Source organism: Balaenoptera ricei, chromosome 3, assembly GCF_028023285.1.
Source record: "Balaenoptera ricei isolate mBalRic1 chromosome 3, mBalRic1.hap2, whole genome shotgun sequence".
In the NCBI taxonomy this organism is placed as follows: domain Eukaryota; kingdom Metazoa; phylum Chordata; class Mammalia; order Artiodactyla; family Balaenopteridae; genus Balaenoptera; species Balaenoptera ricei.
In genome coordinates this window covers 118774416-118798604 of record NC_082641.1, presented here as the reverse complement: position 1 = coordinate 118798604, position 24189 = coordinate 118774416, and the positions used below count along the sequence as shown (strand labels likewise).

Genomic DNA, 24189 nt, shown 5'->3' with positions numbered 1-24189 from the left:
TTCAATCCATGGAAGCATATCTAAAAGTGCTTTTGATTAGAGAACAAATCCACTTAGCTATCTTATTTAGAGGGAAATTTATTTTAAAATTTCATATTTATTTCCAAAAGCTCAAGAGAGAAAGCACATTTGGGAGCGACTGGAAAATCCAAAATGAGGCATCTCCTTCCTTTTTGTCTCTAAGTAGATTGGCTTTCTGTGCTTCTTTCATGTATTTAGCCAACATGATACCACTTTCTTGTTGAGTTTCTAACAGAGATACTATAACCAGTTTCTAAAGTCATTTTTTAAAGCATAGATAATGAGATTGGGTCAGTTTGGATCAGTAATGTCTACCACCTTGTCTTGTTGTTTGAAATCACAGAGGGAGATGGGTCATATAAAATAAACATGGCTGCAACAGTACATTTTTACTGAAGAGAGAACTTTCCAGGAGAAGATGGGGTGGGCTAGACAGACACCACAAAAGGAATCTATTATTTAAATATCCTAAAGTAACCTAATAATCTTTCAATACTACTCATATATATTATATACTGCAGGCTGATAAGAAAAGAGAAAACACCTTTAAGTATAGGATAAATTGCAGTCTTTTCCACTTAATACTACTGTGAAACAAAACCATGCCATTTTTTCAGATATTTCTCCATTTAAAAGTTTAAGACAAGGAGGCATAATATCATATTAAACAGAAGAATTACTAAAAATTCATTATATTTGTATCATGCTCATCTCCTAAGTAACCACAACATCAAAAATTTAGAAAAAGTTTCTGGACAACAGTCAGAGAATGGGTTTGGGGTCATCTTCAAATCAATAGTGCTTGATGATGAAAAGTTGAAAAACTAACAAATATTCATGACTTTTCAGTACTGAAGTAAAACTGGAAGTTCTTTGTCTCCATCAAAATAGAAATAATAGAGTAAGTATGAGTATATTCTCAAATAAAATTTCTAATCTCCTTAACTAGCAAAATGAAATCAGAAAAAAAAAATCAAGAAATTCTATATGGCCCAAAAAGCTAATGGAAACAGTATATTTAGGGAAAACTAATTTTCATCCCGAATGCTCTGAAAAACCAAAAAATTCCTAATTGAATCCAAAACCATTTATAAAGTTTGAGTTTTCCTCTACATCATTTACAGACTCCTGATGATTGGAGGCAACAGACTTCAGAAACTTGAACTCGCTGGTCCCAGAGCCCCCCTTCAGACACACCTCGTACTGGTAGCTCTGGGACAGAGTCCCCGTGCCGCTGACGTCCACCAGGTGGCCCGGGAAGGGGCCCTCGGGCACCGAGCAGCGACCCACCGAGGCCGCCCCGCCCCGCCTGCACAGCCGCACCGCGACGAACACCAGCACCGAGAAGAGGAAGAGCGACGACACTGACACCAAGGCGACCACCAGGTAGACGGTGAGCGGGGCCGCCGGGGCCGCGTCCGCCGCTTCCGCTTCCGGGGCCGGCAGGTAGGGCTGCGAGAAGCCGTCCACCAGCAGCACGTGCAGCGTGACGCTGGCCGACAGCGGCGGCTCGCCGTTGTCCTTGACCAGCACCACCAGCCTGTGCTTGGCCGCGTCGCGCTCGCTCAGCAGCCGGGCCGTGCGCACCTCGCCGTTGTGCGCCCACACGCCGAACAGCCCGGGCTCCGTGGCCTTGAGCAGCTGGTACGACAGCCAGGCGTTCTGGCCCGAGTCGCCGTCCACCGCCACCACCTTGGTCACCAGGTAGCCCGCCTCGGCCGCCCTGGGCACCAGCTCGGTGCAGGGCGCCGAGGCGTTCTGCAGCGGGTACAGCACGAAGGGCGCGTTGTCGTTGTCGTCCGCCACGAGCACGCGCACCAGCGCCTGGCTGCTGAGCGCGGGCGAGCCGCGGTCGGCGGCGCCCACGCGGAACTCGAACGCCCGCAGGGCCTCGTAGTCCAGGGACCTCAGGGCGAACAGGTGGCCGTTGTCCGGGTTGATGGCCACCAGGGAGGCCAGGGGCACGTGCGGGTCGAGGGGCGGCAGCAGCGAGTAGGTGACCTGGGCGTTGGCGCCCGCGTCTCTGTCTGTGGCGCGGACGGTGCCGATGTGCAGGGCGGGGCTGTTGTTCTCGAGGACGGACAGGGTGTAGGAGGTCTGGGTGAAGGCGGGGGCGTTGTCGTTGACGTCGGACACCAGCACGGTTATGTTGTGCTCGGTTTTCAGCCTGGGGGTTCCCATATCTGTGACGGTGATGGTGATGTTGTACTCGGCTCTTTTTTCTCTGTCCAGAGGGCTCTCTGTTACCAGGGTGTAGAAATTTTTGAAGGTAGGCTTCAAGAGAAAGGGGAGATTGTCCTGAATTGAGCAAACCATCCTCCCGTTGTCCCCAGAGTCTTGGTCTCGTAGGCTAAAAACAGCGACTACCATTTCAGGTGACGAATTTTCCGGTATGGGGCTGGTAAGAGATGTTATGACTATTTCTGGTGGGTTGTCATTCACATCTACAACACTAACTAAAATTGCTGATTTTCCAGAAAGGCTCCCACCGTCAATGGCCTGAATATTTATTGTATAAGACTTAATTAACTCGAAATCCAGAAGTGCTTTTAAACGGACTTCGCCAGAAATGGGATGGATTTCAAATGTTTTCCGTATGTCTCTGGAGACGTGGGAAAATGAATAAGATAGTTCTCCATTTAGTCCTGCATCTAAATCTGTAGCAGACACCTTGACGACCAAGGAGTCCAGAGGGCTGTTTTCTGGTACCAAAACCTCATAGACGGACCTCTCAAACTCTGGGGCATTGTCATTGATATCTGAGACCAACACACGCACCAGTGCAGTTGCAGACCTGGGCGGAGACCCACCATCCAGGGCTGTTAGTGTTAATCTAAGTTCAGGCTCCTTTTCTCGATCCAGAGGTTGGTCCAGCAACAGCTCTGGGTATTTTCTACCCTCTTCACTGTCTTGCAGTTTAAGGTGGAAATGAGGATTGGGGCTTAATGTGTAGTTTTGAACAGCATTCTTTCCTACATCCAAGTCCTGAGCGCTATCCATTTGGAATGACGTTCCTGGAGTAGTACTTTCTGAGATTTTCAGAAGTATATGTTTGTCTAGAAACGTGGGAGTGTGATCATTTATGTCTTTGACCCTAAGCTCAGCTCGAAAAAATTGCAAAGGATTTTCAAATAATACCTGGAAATGTAATATGCATGGCTCGGTGAGATCGCAAAGCGCCTCCCGGTCCAGTTTCTCATTTAAGATCAAGTTGCCAGTCTGCCGATCCAACTGCAAGTATGGTTTATAGTCATCAAAGATGACTTTGGCCCCCCGCGCAGCCAGGTCTTCCACGCCCAAACCTATGTCTTTCACCACGTTGCCTATAAAAGAGCCGATCTCCGTTTCCTCTGCCACAGAATAGCGCCAGGTCTCTGAACACACCAAAGACCCTCCCAGGAAAACAAAGAAAAGCAGCGCTTGCCTTATCTGCTGAGGGCTTCCTTCTCCCGGCTCCATGGCTCCCTAGCCAAACGTCTTTCCGCGGAAATATTTCAATTCAGTCTCAAACTGCTCCTCTCAGCTATTAACCTGGACTATTGAGAATCTATAGACTTGCAATTCGGTGGCGAGGGCGTTGTTGGCTCCCTAGCTTTCTCTTGAAAGCCTCTTTTTATCACCACTGCTTCTCTGGAGCTCTCAGTTCCAGTGGTTCACGGTAACCAGAGCGTCTGATGGTACAAAAATTTCCCCATCTTATCCTGCAGCGCCACCACGCGACTCTGCAGTCTCAGGTTTTAAACAAAGCCAAATAAGTTTGAGACAAAATATTAATTTATCTTGCGTGTTTGTTGATGACTCTGAATTATACTTTCTCCTATATTCCTATTTTCTTTTCTCAGTTTTGTTGTGATGCTGTTACTATTCAGTCTTTAACACAATAAACCACAATCTCTAGAGCTGTGGTGGCTATAAAAAGCATATTTAAGATATAGTCCCAACCTCAAATAAGTTATGCTATCTCTGTGAAGACAACAAAACTAAACAATTAAAACAACTAAAAATAGTTAAGAGGACTTTTTTATGTAATTGACTTAGTGAGCAAGAGGTTCCCAGGAAAATTGGAAACGGGAACCAAAGAGCTTAGTCTTCTTTAGATATCAGCAAATATGCTTTGAAAAGACAGTAGAGATAATGTCATGTATTTAAAACTGAACTGGTATGTACAAATAATTGTTTTGTGGAGGCTGGACATTTCAGGCTGGGTAAATGGTACTATTTATTTAGGGATACTCCATAAGTGTAGTCGAAAGTAAGTGCTCAACAGTAGTGAATAATGTAAGATATGTCCAGTTTCTGTCAACATTTTTAAAAAGTTGAACAAACTAGAACCCAGTTCAGTTGTGGAACTGAATTCTGCTTTGTAGACCCAGGACTTCCAGAGACATAATTCTAAATATAGTATCATCCATTCATTAATTTTTTCAGCAAATATTTATTGAGCATACACTTTGTGTTAGGAATAGAGTGGTAAACAGACAGACATAGTTTCTGTCCTGAAAGATGGAGGCAGAAAAGTGGTCACACATTTAAAGTAGAGCATAATGAATGCCATGATAGCAAAAGTTCATGCTAATATAAGAGCATAGATGAGGGTCATCTAACCAGGATTTGAAGTAGAGGAAAGACTTTTCCGGAAAAAGTTTATTCTAATTTGATACATGAAAAACGAGTTTGAGTAATCCAAACAAAAATTGGGTGTGGGGTAAAATTTCCAGCAAACTAAAAACATGATTGTGCAAATCCAAAAATGAAAGAAGTATTTTGGAAGAACTGAAATAGGATCAGTATGGCTGAGCCATAGAGTAAGAGGAGAGAAATGGTGAGAGTTGAGATTGGAAAGATCAGCAAGTATTTTGTAAGCCATGCCAAGTCATTTGGAATCTACATCAATAGAAATGCAAGATTATTAAAGTGTTTTAAACAGAAAAGTGACATGACCATGTTCTTATTTTTCAAGAAGATCATCCTGTTTCAGAGTTGAAGATAAATCACAGAGGAGTTAAGACTAGAGGCAAGGGATGGATTAGAAGTTGTTCCATTAATACAGGTAAGAGATAATATTGCTGTCACCTAGAAATGCAGTTATAGAGTTGTATTAGAATGATAAAGATAAAATATACAGGATATGGTGATTAGACACAGAGTAGAATAAGGAGTAAAAGTCAATGTACTTTTTTTCAGGCTTAGGGAACTGGGAGAGTGTTAGTGCTATTAACTGATAGAGTAAACACAGGAAGAGGAGAAAAGAGGAACATGTTTCGAGCTGGAGAAGACGTTTAGTTTTGAGGAATGGAAAGTTTTAATTTAAAACATGTTGAGTTTGAGGTGTCCATAGAGTATCCATATAAATTGTTACATAAATGATCTTACATTATATAAATTAAGTTGAGGAAAGAGGTTTGGGCTGCAGAGACAACTGTGGGATTTATTGGTATGAGTGGTGATTGAAGCCCTTTGAGAAAGAATGTAAGTTGTAGATTAAGAGAAGTATGTTTGAATTTGTGATTTCAGAGGTGCAGCTCTAAAAGACTACCATCTTCAGAAGTTGGCCATGGTCTTATAGATCTACTAGACTAGGGTAGAATTAGATGTCACTAGAGATGAAGAAGGCTAGAAACAGAGTAGGTCAAACTCCTGGACTCAGAACTGTGGCAAGGGAGGGACAGAGGAAAACTATGAAGTTATATTTGAAAAATAGCTTTATACCACTTCTTTCCCATGATCTTGATTAATTTAAAACCAACTGACATCCAGTTGATTTGATTCTCTCATTTGATGACTCATATGCAGAGACGATTTAGGCAGGAAGGTTTACTGATTTCTTTCAGCACTTGGATGGTATCTTTCTTTTAGTTTCCATTAATACTGTTGAGAAATTGTCAAATGGAACATAGATTTCAGTCTGTCATGTGTTTAAAGATTAAATGTCTTTTTCCTATGACTTTTCTTTAAAAAATTTTATCCTTGTCTTTCTGAAATTTCACAATTATGTTTCCAGGTATGGTTATCTTTCATTTATCCTGTTAGGTTTATTTGGGTCTACTGAATCTGTGCATTAAGGTTTTCATCAATTCTGGACAATTCCCAGCCATTATTCTTTCTCATCTCTCCTGAAATTCTGGTTAAATATATGTTAAACTTTTTTACTCTGTTCTGCATTTCTAACCACCTCCTCCATATTTTCCACCTTATTAACCCTCTGAGCTATATGTGGGATAAGTTATAGTTTGACCTATCTTTCGCTCCACAAATTCTTTATTTCACTACATCTAGTTTTCTATTAAACCTTTTATTCAGTTTAAAATTTTGATTTTCATATTTTTCAGTTCTAGGAGCTCTATTTGGTTCTTTCCTAATCTTTCACATTTTATTGTTTCTTGTTCCCTGTACATTTTCAGGTGTAACTTTTATTTCAGTTAAAGTTGTTAGCTTCTTATAGACTGTTTCTGATAATCAAAATATTTGAAGTGTTTGCAAGTTTATGTGTGTTTGCAAGTGTTTTATGTTTTCTGCTGGCTCTCACTCATGGTGTCATGTTTCCTTGTGCGTGCAGTTATCTTTATGTTCAAGTTAAGAACATAAAAATTATTTATATGAATAATTCTAGGATTAAGATGAATAAACTTCTTTCATAGAAGGTCTGCATTTGGTTCTATCAGGATCTGGGAGCACTACTTGTCAATGACCACCTTAAATCAAGTACAACGCTGAAACTCCAGTTCAAGGCTGAAATTGCATACAAGGGCTCATCCATTTCCAGTTTAATACTACCATAAAGGTGTCGTTCTTAGGATTCCATATTTATTAAAGTGAGGGTCTTATATCAGCTTCTCAGTTTGTCAGGCTTTGATTTCCTCCCCCATATACACCGTCAAAATAGAGGTTCACCTATCCCAGAATTCCAATTGTTCCCAAGGAAAAAAGTGGATTTGGGGCTGCTTTTCTCTCTCTGAGTTACCTTTAAACGTTAACTGTGACCTGACAATATATTAGTGTTTTATTAGCTATTTTTTTCAGTGGAAGTGTTGGTGTACATAATGTATACCACCCTTATTAAAAAGGTAAACTCTTAAGGATATTGTTATGTCTTAAAATGACAAGCAAATTCTTAGCTTTCATGGAGTATGGGAAATTGATCTTATTGAGAGGATAGAGAAATAATGTTTTTTTTTAAAACCAACTTCATCTGATCAATACTAAATCAACTCTATAATGCTGCAATCAATTTAAACAATGTCTTATCATTGACATTGGTATAGCTCACACTTCTGTCTGCACTCCTATGTAGAAACACACATCTTCTTTCCTACATTTGTTCCTTCTTCTCTTCTTCCAATGTTTATATATTTGTATATTTCTATAAGTTTGAGATATTATGTATTATATGGATATATATGGTACGTACAATAAATCTCAGGCTCTTTCTTCCTTTTGAAACATTTGGAATTTATTAATGTGGTTGTCTGTACACCTAGTTCATTCCTTTTGATCACTGCATAATAATCCTTCACAAACATGTTCCACATTTTATTTATCAATTGCTTTACTGATGGATATGTAGATAGACTCCTATTCTTTGCTTTCCCAAGATGAACATTATCATGCACTTCATTTTGTAAAGCTGTGTAAGAATTTTCTGGCTTATATGCCCCAAAGTAGAATTGCTGTATCATAAAGTATGTACATACTAAATTTCATTAAATACTATTGAAACTCCTTCAAAATGGGGTGTATATGCAATTTCCTATGGTTCCACTTGATGGAAATTTGTCATCTTTACTAATGCTATGGGTAGAAACTGCTATTTTATCATGTGTATCAGCAACTAATGAGGTTGAGCATCACTTCATGTTCTTCTCAGACTTTCTGTTTTCCCCTCTTTTGAATTACCTTTCCCTTTTGTCCTTTTAAAAATATTCTATTGGCTCTCCCGACTTTCTGACTTTTGCTATCTGCAAGACTTATCTGAATAATCTAAATATTAATCCTTCTCAGTTAAAATGCTGCAAGTAGCTTCTCCCTGTCTGTCATCTGCTAGCTTGTCTGGGCTATCCTCTAGTTTTGAGGTAGTAATATTTGTCAATTTTTATCCTTATTGTTTGCACTTTTAAAGCCTTGTTTAAGAAATCGAAATCAATAATAAGGTCATAAAGATATTTTTACTTAGGCTTGTTACATTTTTTCCAATTAAATATTTCAAATTCACCTCTTAGATCCACATGAAGTTTATTTTTATATCACATGAGATAAGGATTTTGTTTCTTTATATAGTGAGCCAGTTTTCCCAATAACATTGCTAAGTAATCAGTCTCTTCCCCCCAACCCCAAGTGATTTTGACACCTCTTCAATCATCACCAAATTTTCTTATATAAAATATCTGACACTGAATTCCATTCTATTTGGTAGTGTACAAGTTTGTTTCTGTACCATTCAAATAGGATATTTTGTTATCTGCTCTTACTCTTATGCATAAGAAGCATAAGCTTTGCTTCTTATGACTCTGAGAGATAAAGAGGGCCCAAACATTCTTTTTCAGGATTGTACTGCTTAAATGTCTATTGAATAAAATTCTCACAACTAGTAAATATCTGTTGTAACACAAAATAAGACCAGGAAAAACTGCATGAAGCAAAGAAAAAAATTCCTAAGAAAACTGGAATTTGTTTTAGCCATTTCACAATGTCAAGCAAAATTGCATTTTACTATATCATCTAGTCTACAATATTTAATTTTATGAGAGAAATCACAGAAATGTATATGCACAGTAGCTCTATATCCACACTACATTCTAGTTACCAAAGTGTCCACTGAACTGTACACTAATAGATTGGAGACATTATAATTTGGAACACCATGAGACATCTATAAACCATTAATATAGACCCATTCCTTCTTTGTGAACATCTGAGAAAGGCCACAAAGTATTAAGGATTTTTTATATTTACTTTAAAAAATCAATAGAAAAGTGAACCTAATTTATTTCTCTACCAGTTTGAATTTTCATTTTAATTTATTAAGAAGTTTTTATCTGTACTCTTCTGATGGAGGAGTATTTACTTAAGATGATACCATGAACATATGAGTTACGTAATGAACAATATAAAATAATACAAATTTAAACCAGCAAATGTGGTATATTGAAAGAAAACAAAATAGCAACGTAAAATCCCAGAACATTATAAGACTCCTCCCCCAAAACAGCATCAACGACAACAGTAAAAAAGGAAAATTACTTAAGAAATCAATAATTTTCAGTGTGGTCACTTTTATCTTGTCATAAAGTGAATTCTTGAAAAACACTATATAACAACAAACAAACAAACAAATAAGATACCCTACTACTGAATACTGGAGAGGTGGCACTTTTACCCTTTATGATGAAAATTTTCAATGGGAATAGTGCAGTAAAATCCAATATACTTTCCACCCAGCTTCAACAGCACTTTTAATTTTTGCTGTATCTATGCTTTGATGAAACGTCTAGAAGTAAATTACATACATTGTGGCATTTGCTCTTAATACTTGAGTTTGCACCTCCAAATAATAACATCGTCTTGCATAACAATGCCATTATCAGAACAAAAAATTAGCAATAACTCCATTAATATGACATTTTGACCAAATATATGAAAAAGCAGAACACATTATTTTTCCATGTCATTATAGCCACAAATAAAGATTTTTAAAGCAACTGTGAGGAGAACATGAGAAATGATAATGCATGCAACTACCGTCCAACGTAAAATCTATTACAGATTGGCAAAATGGATCCACAGTTTGCCAAGAATGACAAAAGATTAGAAGTTTAAAGTAAATTATTTTATTGAATGTTGAATCCAAAGCTATTCCTAAAGTTCTCATTTTCCCCTATATGCCTACCGGTGTCTTGGACTGGAAGATTAGGGATAATCGGCTTCAGAAATTTAAACTCATTCGTCCCAGTACCTCCCATGAGACACACCTCGTACTGGTAGCTCTGGGACAGGGTCCCCGTGCCGCTGACGTCCACCAGGTGGCCCGGAAAGGGGCCCTCGGGCACCGAGCAGCGACCCACCGAGGCCGCCCCGCCCCGCCTGCACAGCCGCACCGCGACGAACACCAGCACCGAGAAGAGGAAGAGCGACGACACCGACGCCAAGGCGACCACCAGGTAGACGGTGAGCGGGGCGGCGGGCGCCGCGTCCGCCGCTTCCGCTTCCGGGGCCGGCAGGTAGGGCTGCGAGAAGCCGTCCACCAGCAGCACGTGCAGCGTGACGCTGGCCGACAGCGGCGGCTCGCCGTTGTCCTTGACCAGCACCACCAGCCTGTGCTTGGCCGCGTCGCGCTCGCTCAGCAGCCGGGCCGTGCGCACCTCGCCGTTGTGCGCCCACACGCCGAACAGCCCGGGCTCCGTGGCCTTGAGCAGCTGGTACGACAGCCAGGCGTTCTGGCCCGAGTCGCCGTCCACCGCCACCACCTTGGTCACCAGGTAGCCCGCCTCGGCCGCCCTGGGCACCAACTCGGTGCAGGGCGCCGAGGCGTTCTGCAGCGGGTACAGCACGAAGGGCGCGTTGTCGTTGTCGTCCGCCACGAGCACGCGCACCAGCGCCTGGCTGCTGAGCGCGGGCGAGCCGCGGTCGGCGGCGCCCACGCGGAACTCGAACGCCCGCAGGGCCTCGTAGTCCAGGGACCTCAGGGCGAACAGGTGGCCGTTGTCCGGGTTGATGGCCACCAGGGAGGCCAGGGGCACGTGCGGGTGGAGGGGCGGCAGCAGCGAGTAGGTGACCTGGGCGTTGGCGCCCGCGTCTCTGTCTGTGGCGCGGACGGTGCCGATGTGCAGGGCGGGGCTGTTGTTCTCGCGGACGGACAGGGTGTAGGAGGTCTGGGTGAAGGCGGGGGCGTTGTCGTTGACGTCGGACACCAGCACGGTTATGCTGTGCTCGGTTTTCAGCCTGGGGGTTCCCATGTCAGTGACGGTGATGGTGATGTTGTACTCGGCTCTTTCCTCTCTGTCCAGTGCTTTTTCTGCAACTAGAGTGAAAAAGTTCTTGAAGGTTCGTTTCAGAAAAAATGGGAGGTCATCTTGAATAGAGCAAACGACCCTCCCATTTTCCCCAGCGTCTTGGTCTCGGACACTAAAAAGAGCCACAAGGGTCTCTGAGGCGCTCTCTGGAATTATCTTTGTAATCGATGACATGGTCACTTCTGGTGGATTGTCATTTATATCTATTACTTTAACGAGAAGAGTGCATTCTTCCGAAAGACCCCCACCATCTGTTGCCTGAATATTTATAATGTATGACTGTATTGCTTCAAAATCCAAGCGTGATCTCAAATGAACTTCCCCAGATAGTGGATTGATTTCAAATGTTTTACGAATATCTTCTGATGCATGAAAAAATGTGTAAGATATTTTCCCATAGTTTCCTGCATCCAAATCCTTAGCAGAGATGGTGATAATCCAAGAGCCAACAGGTGTGTCCTCCAGGACCTGCACCTCATAGAGCCTCTGAGGAAACTCTGGGGCATTGTCATTGATGTCCAAGACCTTGATGAGGACCAAAGTTGTCCCAGACCTGGGCGGGGATCCACCATCCAGTGCTATGAGTGTTAATCTGAGCTCAGGCTCCTCCTCATGGTCCAACGCTCTGTGCAGGACCAGTTCAGGGTATATCTTTCCGTCACCACTGTCTTGAATTTTAATGTAGAAGTGAGAATTCGGGCTAACTGTGTAGTTTTGGAGACTGTTGCTTCCTACATCCAAATCTTGGGCACTCTCCATTAGGAATGTGGTTCCAATAATGGTACTCTCTGATATTTTAATAACTATTTCCTTGTCAAGAAATGTAGGGGAGTGATCATTTATATCTTTGATATGCAGCTCAGCCCGAAAAAACTGTAAAGGGTTTTCCAGTACCATCTGAAAATGCAGCACACAGGGCTCCGTGGAGTCACACAGCTCTTCCCGGTCCAGTTTCTCATTTACGAGCAAATCCCCGGTCAGCAAATCGAGTTGCAAATGCTTTTCATTATCATCACACACTACCCGCGCCTCCCGCGAAGAGAGCTCCTCCACCCCAAGCCCCAGATCCCTTGCCAGATTGGCCACAAGAGAGCCAATTTCTGTTTCCTCTGCCACAGAATAGCGCACAGACTCAGGACCTGCCTGAGACAATCCCAGTAAAACAAAGATAATCAGAACTTGCCTTTTCCGCAGAACGAGTGCTCCTCCGATCTCCATGGTTTCTTCAAGAAAACTCTTTTGTGGAAAAATTTAAGTTCAGCTCTAATTTTGCAAGCTGAGGCTCTGATTCTTTTTTTAGTTGGAAACTTCTAGAGGGTATATAAACCTCCAGCAGGTCTGTAGGTGAAGCTCCTTAATATCTCTCTTTTCAGTGGGTTGGATGTTCTCTGTTGCCGTGAATAATGGAGCCCACAGTGTTGTAGAAGCACTCTTTTCATCTTATCCTGCAGCGCCACCATGCGTCTCTATGAATTTTTTCAGTAGAATTTTTTCTTTTGCCTCTTTGAACAAGTAATTCATAAATTCATCTGGAGTATTTTAAAGCAAATCCCAGACATCACGTATTTTTACCTCTAAATACTTCACTAAGTATCTGTAATAGATAAGGACTTTAAAAATATATACTATACCACTATCACAATGTACAAATTTAGTGCTGGTAGCTTAATATAATTTATATTCAATCTGTGTTTGGTTTTACACATTTTCCTCCAAAATATTTTTTACTGTTGGTTTGTTTGAATCAGTATTTAAACAAGGTTCATGAAGTGCACTGAATTATCACTGTTTTGAATGCCCGACAAGAAGAACCATTAAAATGTCCTGAACTGAAGAAATTATATTTTATTCAGTCCATTTATTGAGTAATTGCAAATATATTCTCCCCTACACTCTTGTAAACACTTATAGATTTCAGTCGATTATAGTTAGTAATGTCATTGCTTTTTTCACTTGTATATTTTTAAAAATACATATGTGTGTCTTTATGGAGCTCACAGGCTAGAAAATTTGGCAGGCAAGTAATTAAAATATGCCAGAATGTATGCACAGGTAAATAGTAATATATAAATACCAAGAGGGGACATCTTATACCTAGGAGACAGCATTGCATAGTGGTTATGAACATGGATTCTGGAACCAAAATGGCTACATTAGAATCCTAGTTCTGCTACTCACTGTCTTAAGTCTTGGGCAAGTTATGTACCTCTGCTTCCTTAACTGTAAAATAGGGGTAATAATAGTGTTTACCTCGTAGGATTATTATCATAGGAATCTAATGAGTTAATTTTTACAAAGTGGCTAGTAAGTGCTTGTTAAGTGCCTGTTAAAATAAATAAAATCTAATCCATATTTTTGGACATCACTGAAACCTTTCCTAAGGTATTGAACTACAAGTTGTGATCTGGAGGAGCCATTCAGGAGAAGACGAAGTGTTTTGAACAGATATTTTAAGGAAACAGGGAAGTTAAATATGCCTTGAGCTTTAAACCATGGAAGGGGGAGAATGTTAAAATGAGATTGGGGGAAAAAAGCAGAGTAAGGACATAAACAATTATATGAGTTATATAGCATGCATTTTAAAATTTATCCTAAAGGCAATTATAATACAATGTAGGATCTTAAACAGTTGATTAACATAATTACACCTGCATTTTTGAAAAATCAAAATTGGCTGAAGTATGATAATCAGTTTCAGGGGGAATAACTGGAATCAGAGAGACCAGTTAGGAGATGATGGTAGCCTGGATGAAGGTAATACTAGTGTCGATAAGGAGAAGCAGGGTGATTAGAAAGATATTTAGACTATAAAAATATTTAAGACCCAGTGATTGATGGCTTTCATGGGGAGAAAAAGTGGAAAGACTCAAGGATAATGAACACCTCTCTGGGTTGGGAACTGATGGTTAGTGCGTCATTCACTAAGACAGGGAATGCTGGAAAAAAAAACAACAACCAAGATTGAAATAGAAAAAGATAAAGTTAGTTTGGGACATGTTGATATTGAGGTAAGTGCCTGTGGAATGTGTGTGTGTGTGTGTGTGTGTGTGTACATATATAACCGAAACACAGAAAACAAATCCGGGCTGGAGATATGGACTTTGAGATTCATCAGCATGTACAGGCATACCCCAGAGATATTTTGGGTTCCATTCCAGACGACTGCAATAAAGCGAGTATCTCAATAAAGTGAATCACAAATTTTTTGGTTTCCCAGTGCATATAAAAGTTATGTTTACACTATACTGTAATCTATTAAGTGTGCAATAGCATTATGTGTAAAAATACAATGTACTTACCTTAACTTAAAAATACTTTATTGCTAAAAAATGTTAACTATCATCTGAGACTTCAACAAGTCGTAATGGTTTTGCTGATGTAAGGTCTTGCCTTGATGTTGATGGCTGCTGACTGATCAGGATGATGGTTGCTGAAGGTTGGAGTAGCTGTGGCAATTTCTTAAAATAAGGCAACAATGACGTTTGCTGCATCGATGGAGACTTCCTTTCATGAACAGTTTCTTTGTAGCACGCAATGCTGTTTGATAGCATTTTACCCACAGTAGAACTTCTTTCAAAATTGGAGTCAATCCTCTCAAACTCTGCCGCTACTTTATCAACTAAGTTTATGTAATATTCTAAATCGTTTGTTGTCATTTCAGTAATCTTCACAGCATTTTCACCAGGAGTAGATTCCATCTCAAGAAACCACTTTCTTTGCTCATCCATAAGAAGCAACTCCTCATCCATGAGAAAGTTTTACCATGAGATTGCAGCAGTTCAGTCACATCTTCAGGCTCCACTTCTAATTCTAGTTTCTTGCTGTTTCCACCACAACTGAAGTTACTTCCTCCACTGAAGTCTTGAACCCTCAAAGTCATGAGGGTTGAAATCAACTTCTTCCAAACTCTTTAATATTGATATTTTGATCTCTTCCCATGAATCATGAATTTCTAATGGCATCCAGAATGGTGAATCTGTTCCGAAAGGTTTTCAGTTTCCTTTGCCCAGATCCATTAGAGAAATCACTATCTTTGGCAGCCAAAGCCTTATGATATGTATTTCTTAAATACTAAGACTTGAAAGTCAAAATGATTTCTTGATCCATGGGCTGCAGAATGGATGTTATGTTAGCAGGCATGAAAACAACATTAATCTGGTTGTACATCTCCATCAGAGCTCTTGGGTGACCAGATGCATTGTCGATGAGCAGTAATATTTTGAAAGGAATCTTTTTCTGAGCACTAGATCTCAACAGTGGGCTTAAAATACTCAGTAAACTATGTTGTAAACAAGTGTGCTGTTACCCAGGCTTTGTTGTTCAGTTTAAAGAGCACAGGCAGAGTAGATTTAGCATAATTCTTAAGGGCCCTAGGATTTTCGTAATGGCCAATAAGCATTGGCTTCAACTTAAAGTCACCAACTGCATTAGCCCCTAACAAAAGAGTCAGCCTGTCCTTTGAAATTTTGAAGCAAGGCACTGACTTCTGCCCTTTAGCTATGAAAGCCCTATATGGCATCTTCTTCCAATATAAGACTATTTCATTGACATTGAAAATCTGTGGTATAGTGTAGCCAACTTCATGAATTATCTTAACTAGATCTTTTGGATAACTTGCTGCAGTTTCTACATCAGAACTTTCTGCTTCACCTTGTACTTTCACGTCCTAGAGACAGCTTCTTTCCTTAAACCTCATGAACCAGCCTCTGCTAGCTTCAAATTTTTCTTCTGCTTCTTCTTCACTTCTCTCAGCCTTCATAGAATTGAAGAGAGTTGGGGCCTTGTTCTGTATTAAGCTTTGGCTTAAAGCAATGTTGTATCTAGTTTGATGTTCCATCCAGGTCACTAAAACTTTCTCCATATCAGTAATAAGGCTGTTTCACTTTATCATTCATGTGTTCTCTGGAGTAGCACTCTTAATTTCCTTCAAGAACTTGTCCTTTGCGTTCACACCTGGCTGTTTGGTGCAGGAGGCCTAGCTTTCAGCTTGTCTTGGCTTTCAGCATGCCTTTTTCACTAAGTTTAATCATTTCTGGTTTTTGATTTAAGGTGAGAGACATGTGACTCTTCCTTTCACTTGAACACTTAAGGCAAATTGTAGGATTATTAACTGGCCTATTTTCTTTTTTAAAATTTTTTAAAATTTATTTTATTTTTGGCTGAGTTGGGTCTTCGTTGCTGCACGAGGGCTTTCTCTAGTTGCGGCGAGCGGGGGCTACTCTTTGTTGAGGTGCGCGGGCTTCTCAGGCTTCTCATTGCAGTGGCTTCTCTTGTTGTGGAGCAGGGCTCTAGGCGCGTGGGCTTCAGTAGTTGTGGCACGTGGGCTCTAGAGCGCAGGCTTAGTAGTTGTGGCGCACAGGCTTAGTTGCTCTGTGGCATGTGGGATCTTCCCAGACCAGGGATCAAACCCGTGTCCCCTGCATTGGCAGGTGGATTCTTAACCACTGCGCTACCAGGGAAGTCCCTTAACTGGCCTATTTTCAATATTGTTGTGTCTCAGGGAATAGGGAGGCCGAAGGAGAGGGAGAAAGATGGGGAACATCTAGTTGGTAGAGCAGTCAGAACACACATTTATCTATTAAGTTCACTGTCTTATATAGATATAGTTCATGGTGCCCCCCCCAAACAATTACAATAGTAACATCAAAGATCACTGATCACAGATCACCATTATATTTATTATAACAAATATAATAAAATGAAAAGTTTGAAATATTGTGAGAATTACCAAAATGTGACACAGAGACATAAAGTGAGCAAATGCTTTGGAAAAATGGTGTCGATAGATATGCTCATTGCAGGGCTTTGAATTTGTAAAAACTTTCAATTTGTAAAAACACACAATATCTGCAAAATGCAATAAAGTGCAATAAAATGAGCTATGCCTGTGTATGGTGTTTGAAACTATGAGATCTCTAAGAGAACCAAGCAAAAGTGTGCCAAATAAGAATAGAAGAGGCTTAGCACAGAACTCTGAGAAACATCTTCATTTAAAGGAGAGGTAAGGAAGCATTTTTTAAAAATGACAAGGAAGATGCAGAGTTCAGAATCATGAAACTAAAAGCAAATAGCATTTCAAGGAGATGAGGAAGACCAACAGTAGCAAATCCTTCAGAAAACTCAAGAAAAATAAGTATTAAAATGGTCCATTGGATTTAAGAAGATGGTCATTGTGGAGGATTCTGATAGATGTCTGCCAAAATCTGTTCTCCTTTTCTATATAGTAATAGAACTGTACCCAGGCACATGGTGACTCAGCCTCCCTTGTAGTTAGGTGTGGCTAATTAAGTTCTCACAGATTGTGAACAGAATTTTTATTTGCTACCTCTGGGTCTGGAATGGAAGACATCTGTATGTGTCTCTTCCCTCCTAGCCAGCTAGAACCCAGATGTGGCAGTGACCCAGCTACAAGTCATGTAGATTATACACTGAAACAGGGAATGTAAGAGGAATTACTTGAAACAAATTTTGGTTCCAGAAGGACCATGAGGAGCAAAGCTGCCCTATCTACCCAATCATTTACATTGCGGCTGGTACAAGAAAGAGATACATACTTTTACAAGCCACTGTGTAGTTGTGCTGCTCTATTTCAGTAGTGTAACCTTACCTAACTTATACAGAAATCTTTGATGAGCTTTACAGTAGCAGTTTTCAGTAGAGTGGTTGTGATAAAAATTAGATTTCACTGGGATGAAAAGTGAGAGGGATAAGGAAATAAAAATGTCAACCCTTTTGAGAAATTTAGCTGCAAAAGAAAGAAGTAGATTGGTATCTGGAGGGGAATTTAGACTCAGGAGGGTTTTTTAAGCCTAGAGAAATGTTTTTAAATGCTAATTTGCAGTATTGAGTAAAGAGGCAGAAAATTAAGATACACAAGAAAGGATGTAATCACTGTGAAGCCCCTAGAAAGTGGTCAAAATAGGATCCAGGGATCCTATATATGAAGGGATTGGACTTAGGTGGAAGGGACCTTAGCAGAGGAAATTTTCCAAGTACATATGCTATCAAGAGTATAGGTTTGGGGACAGGAAATTGAGATAATTCCCATCTGATGGATTCTATTTTCTCTTTAAGGTATTAAGCAAGTTCATCTGCTAAAAGGGGTTGTGTAAGTAGTAGGGTGAGAAGTTTAAAGTAAGATAAGTAGGTTTGAAGTAGTTGTTATGGAGAATAAAAGAGAAAGCTGATTAGGAAAATATAAAAAGATTTCTTGATCTTGAAAGCCCAATTAAGTTTGGGTGTGATAAACTTAGTGGCAATAGTATTGATAATTTTCTAAGTTTGTCTTATAGAGTGAAGCATCCCAGGTGTAAGAGAAAAGAGATAACTATATTCATGTAATGTGGAGTTTCATCAGGTGGTGAAGGAAATCCTAGAGTGAAGGCAAGTTGAACAAGAGAATTTAGAATATGAGCATGAAGTGACTGGGAGTGGTAAAACAGGGAGTCAGGGGGCTGGGAAGGAAATTAAAACAGGAGGGTGTTGATAGGTGGTAGTAGCATCATGGAATGGAGGTCATGACAAGGTCAAAGACAAGATGTGACAGGAGTAGCAGGATGAGAGGGCTAAAGGCATAGAAGGTTGTGTTCTCAGAGGGAGAGATTTGAAATCATATTTCATAGAAAGAACAGTTCTGGGTAGTGAAAAAGTACAGCATGTAGCCAAGGCACTAATGACAACTGGAGCAGAGGACTGAGAGGCCATGTTAGACTAATCAGTGGATGCAGGAATGCAGTAGTAGTATAGGGACTTGAAGTAGAAAGGAGATGAGGAAAACAATGTGTTTGTAAGTGAAAATGTCCTTATGTCCTTTCTTTCCCATACTCTTGGCAAATTCCAACCTAAAGTGTTATTTTGTTCTTATTGGTAAGGGTTTTCAAGAAAATCAATTCTGGGAGGCTGAGCAGTCTCTTGCATCTCCATTTTGTAAGTGACCTCTTCCCACTGGACAACTTACAGTCCTTTAATATAAAATTGGCTGATACAGTTGGATTCCTATGCACTGGTTTATATTTAACTATAAATAAGGTATCTGAAGCATAAGAGCAAAATCTGTTTTTAGCAATACATTGTAAGAGAACTGGTTGGTTTACTTATATCTGGGCATCTGAGCTCCTGAAGGCCTGGCCACTCTCCATTAGAGTCAGGAAACACATAGTTCTTTCCAGAAATAGACAAGTCCTCCTGTTCAGAGAGCTGGAAAAACTCGAAGCAAGAGGACAAGTACCTCGTCCTTTTCTCTGCTGTTGCACCTGTTAGATTTTCTGCCTGAGCTGTTCTTTCCCCCTCCCCCATTATAGATGAGAGAGACCAAGCTTACTGGGAAAACAAGCTGATAGAACACTCCCACCTTGGTTGTTGACAGCTATAACACTGTATATCTCTTTAAGCTAGTAGTCCTCCATCTTTTCCCCACTAAGAACAGTAAACACAGGAGGTAACCTTAATACTTAATTTTGATTAATATGAATTTTTGTTCTCTATGTAAGGAAGTTTTTGTTTAGGGAAGAAGAACTTACTCCAAGTTCCACTTCTGAAAATAGAAAATTAGAATTTAGTTAGCCTGCATGGAGAGACTTTTGTTCCCTCCATTTTTCTTGAATTCAAAGAGTAATTAATCAGTCCACACAGTTCGAAAGAACTGGTGGTGAAATTTTAGCATTCAAGGACAGTAAACATTAGATTATTTTGGATATGTTAGAGCAAGAGGTTTGACTTCCAGGCATTATTAACTGACTAATACCCAGCCCCTCTATAATGTTAAGATTAGAATATCTTCAAGAGGCAGTGCGTGGCATTGACTCCAGTCTGTGGCCCCACCTCAGGCATAAAAGCAATCATTTTACTCACCCTCATGCACCTCCTCTTTCTCATGCCTACTCTCTCTCTCACACACACACTTCCTTTCCTTCTATACCCTTACTCATTTTGCTCATCTACATTTTCCTTCCACAACATACAGACTTTAGACTTTTTGATGAAATTCATTAGAAAGATCCTCCCCCAACAATGAAGGCTTTCTCTTCTGTAATATAGTCAGGTTACTAAAGGCAAGAGTGGTTGGTTGGTACTTGTACAGCATGAAACAAAACTTCCTCCTACAATGACTTGAAAAAATTTCGAAAATTAGAATGTTAAAGGACTATCTTTTCATACTTTTCAGTACTCTACAAATATCTGAGAAAAGTGGTTTTGAAACTTTGGATTGCTACCCATTAGTAGGTCATGAAATCAATTTAGTGGATCATGACCACATTTGAAAATTAAATAGAATGGAATAATACAGGCAATTTCGGATTGTATCACAAAAAAAGCTAAGCACTGTTCACAAAACATTTCTTTCATACAAAACATGTATGTTATATAATATATACAATATAATTTTTCAGTTGCCTGTGATTTTTTAAAGTTTGAAAATTAGTGCCCAGTGTATATATATTAAATTCTGGGATAACACAGGAGGCAAAAAATTATACACATTAGCAAACAAGTCCACTCTACAGTAAACAAATTATTATTCGGGAGCCTGTATTCAACTAGGTTGCATTTTACCTTTGTAACATTAATGAGACATCTGGAAAATTATAACTTCATATTCCAGTATTCTGTGGGTGGCCACAATATTAATGTGTCTTCAGAATAACCCTCCAGGCTGAGTAAGGAAGAGACACTAAGAAAATTGCCTTCTGGCCCATTCTAACAAGGTGTTTATGTTTATGATTGTATCATAGGACATGATTTTTCAGGTATATTTTCAGCAGTAATAAGCATTTTAAAATGTTAACTAAAAAGTGGTGAATTTAGAGAAAGAAGAATGACATTTCTGAATAGCAACCATTATTCAACCACAAGAAAAACCACAAGAAAGAAATAAAATGAAGAAATACTTGAACACTTGAAATACTTTGAAAGTGGTCTGCTTTATTTTATCATAAGCCTAATTGTGAATGAGAGTTCAACTGGAGAGAGGGCCATGAGCAAAAACTGATTTGGTATTATTATTTAAGGAGGCAAATTAATTACAAATTAAGACCTCCTTGGTTAGAGAATAAATTGCTATCTAACTACAACCACAGGTAAAGATAAACATTCACTTAAAAGTAAAGGTGGGTAGAACATGCGAAAACATAAAGTAACATCAGTACAACTTCAAACACACACATTTTGGGGGAAATAATGTTGGTATGGAAGTGCCACAAAACAACATACCTATGAGATATAAAAGTTAATTACGGTCACTGAATATTGAACCCAAAGCTATTGTAGAAGGTACGATTTTCCTCTATTTCTTTCCCAGGGCATTGGGGCGGGAGGTTGGGGAGAATCGGCTTCAAGAATTTGAACTCATTACTCCCAGAGCCTCCCGTCAGACACACCTCGTACTGGTAGCTCTGGGACAGGGTCCCCGTGCCGCTGACGTCCACCAGGTGGCCCGGAAAGGGGCCCTCGGGCACCGAGCAGCGACCCACCGAGGCCGCCCCGCCCCGCCTGCACAGCCGCACCGCGACGAACACCAGCACCGAGAAGAGGAAGAGCGACGACACCGACGCCAAGGCGACCACCAGGTAGACGGTGAGCGGGTCGGCCGGCGCCGCGTCCGCCGCTTCCGCTTCCGGGGCCGACAGGTAGGGCTGCGAGAAGCCGTCCACCAGCAGCACGTGCAGCGTGACGCTGGCCGACAGCGGCGGCTCGCCGTTGTCCTTGACCAGCACCACCAGCCTGTGCTTGGCCGCGTCGCGCTCGCTCAGCAGCCGGGCCGTGCGCACCTCGCCGTTGTGCGCCCACACGCCGAACAGCCCGGGCTCCGTGGCCTTGAGCAGCTGGTACGACAGCCAGGCGTTCTGGCCCGAGTCGCCGTCCACCGCCACCACCTTGGTCACCAGGTAGCCCGCCTCGGCCGCCCTGGGCACCAGCTCGGTGCAGGGCGCCGAGGCGTTCTGCAGCGGGTACAGCACGAAGGGCGCGTTGTCGTTGTCGTCTGCCACGAGCACGCGCACCAGCGCCTGGCTGCTGAGCGCGGGCGAGCCGCGGTCGGCGGCGCCCACGCGGAACTCGAACGCCCGCAGGGCCTCGTAGTCCAGGGACCTCAGGGCGAACAGGTGGCCGTTGTCCGGGTTGATGGCCACCAGGGAGGCCAGGGGCACGTGCGCGTCGAGGGGCGGCAGCAGCGAGTAGGTGACCTGGGCGTTGGCGCCCGCGTCTCTGTCTGTGGCGCGGACGGTGCCGATGTGCAGGGCGGGGCTGTTGTTCTCGCGGACGGACAGGGTGTAGGAGGTCTGGGTGAAGGCGGGGGCGTTGTCGTTGACGTCGGACACCAGCACGGTTATGTTGTGCTGGGTTTTCAGTCTCGGTGTCCCCATATCTGTGACGGTGATGGTGATGTTGTACTCGTCTCTTTCTTCTCTATCTAGTGTTTTCTGGGCTACTAAGGTGTAAAAGTTCTTGCCTGAAGGTTTTAGAAGAAAAGGAAGGTCATCCTGGATGGAGGAAATAGTTTTCCCATTGTCCCCAGAGTCAGGATCTGAAACACTGAAAACAGCAACTACAATGTCAGGGGAGTTCTCTGGGATGGGATTGGTGAGTGCAGACACTGTCACTTCTGGAGGATTGTCATTCACATCCACTACTTGCAGGAGAAGAGTGCATTTTCCTGAAAGACCTCCCCCATCAGTGGCCTTGATGTCCACTTCGTAAGACAGAACTGTTTCAAAATCTACTTTTTTTCTCAGTCGAATTTCGCCTGTCATAGCATTTACCTCCAAAGTTTTGCTAATATCTTCTGAAGGCTGAAAGAATGTGTATGATATTTTTCCATAGACTCCACTGTCTACATCGCTGGCAGAGACAGTGACAACCAGGGAGCCTACGGGGCTGTCTTCGGGAATATGCACCTTGTAGAGCGACTGCTCAAACTCAGGGGCGTTATCGTTACTGTCCACCACTTCAATGCGCACCTGGGCGGTTCCATACCGAGGCGGAGAGCCGCCATCCAGCGCTGTCAGGGTTAATGAGATTTCAGGCTCCTCCTCCCGATCCAGCTCTTTGTCCAACACCAGCTCAGGGTATTTTCTACCGTCGCTGCGATTTCGGGTCAGAACCCGAAAATGGGAGTTGGGGCTGATTTTATAGTTCTGAACATTGTTGCTGCCTACATCCAAGTCCAGAGCATTACTCAGAGGGAACGCAATTCCTATAGGACTGTTTTCCGGTATTTTTAGAATCATTTCTCTTTCAGTGAACACGGGGGAATGGTCATTTATGTCTTGCACTCTCAGTTCTGCCTGAAATATCTCTAACGGTTTTTCCATTAATACTTGGAAATGTAGTATGCAAGGCTCACTCGGACCGCATAGCTTCTCTCGATCTAGTTTGTCATTTATGAGCAAATCCCCAGTCTGAACCTTGAGCTGCAAATGCTCTTTGTTCCCCTGGGAAATGATCCGGGCACCGCGGGTGGACATCTCTGTCAACCCCAGCCCCAGGTCTTTTCCTACATTTGCCACAAAGGAGCCTCTCTCTGTTTCTTCCACTACTGAATAGGGCCCCAACTCGGCGCTCGCCCCATACATGCTCAGCACAACAAAGAAAACTAGGACTTGCCTTTGTCTCGGATTGTGCATCCATCCAATCTCCATTGCTCTTCCCTGAAAACTGAGTTCACAGGAGCTTCATATATGCCCAGGATCCTGGTAGTCCGGTCCTGCAGTATAGCAGGTCAGAACTATGTCTCTAAATACAGTTTTAAAGAGGTTTCACACACATTGTGCTCTGACCGAGAAAGCTGTTCTTAAGCTTCCAGGCAGTGTGAAATTGGCTGGATCCTGGAGCTACGTCTGCAGTTCTGTTTCTCACCACCTTAACCTGCAGCGCCACCATGCGTTCTCACTATGTCTTATCTTTTCTGGTTTAACGTTGGATGCAAAATTCTCCTAAATGTAACACATAGACTGTGTCAACCGTGTTCTGTAATATGAAACACTTAGTTCTATTTTCTTGTGGGTTTTATGAGTTCAGAGAGAGCTGTGTTGTTACACAGGAGGAGTACTAAGAGCAAACTTTCATTATGTTGACTGTTTAAAGCTGTTCAGGGTGAATGATTAAATAAAATAATTTAACATTTAAGCTGAAAGAATATAAATTTAGGAGCAAAATATTTCTGAAA

General features: G+C 41.7%; 4 protein-coding genes across 4 annotated transcripts in view; all 4 read right to left on the bottom strand.

The window, feature by feature from the left end:
- The window catches only part of LOC132362581 (protocadherin beta-4-like), a 115454-nt gene that overhangs the window by 27199 nt on the left and 64066 nt on the right, over positions 1-24189 (bottom strand). The window lies entirely within an intron of this gene.
- On the bottom strand, positions 1039-3736 carry LOC132363828 (protocadherin beta-18-like). The gene has a single exon (XM_059919525.1). The coding sequence runs from the start codon at positions 3478-3480 to the stop codon at positions 1090-1092; it is 2391 nt and encodes a 796-aa protein (XP_059775508.1). The 5' UTR covers positions 3481-3736; the 3' UTR covers positions 1039-1089.
- Positions 9753-12451, bottom strand: LOC132363827 (protocadherin beta-14). Its single transcript, XM_059919523.1, has one exon. The coding sequence runs from the start codon at positions 12243-12245 to the stop codon at positions 9846-9848; it is 2400 nt and encodes a 799-aa protein (XP_059775506.1). The 5' UTR covers positions 12246-12451; the 3' UTR covers positions 9753-9845.
- Positions 20950-24137, bottom strand: LOC132362579 (protocadherin beta-16). The gene has a single exon (XM_059917289.1). It carries the CDS (start codon positions 23660-23662, stop codon positions 21263-21265), a length of 2400 nt encoding a protein of 799 aa, XP_059773272.1. The 5' UTR covers positions 23663-24137; the 3' UTR covers positions 20950-21262.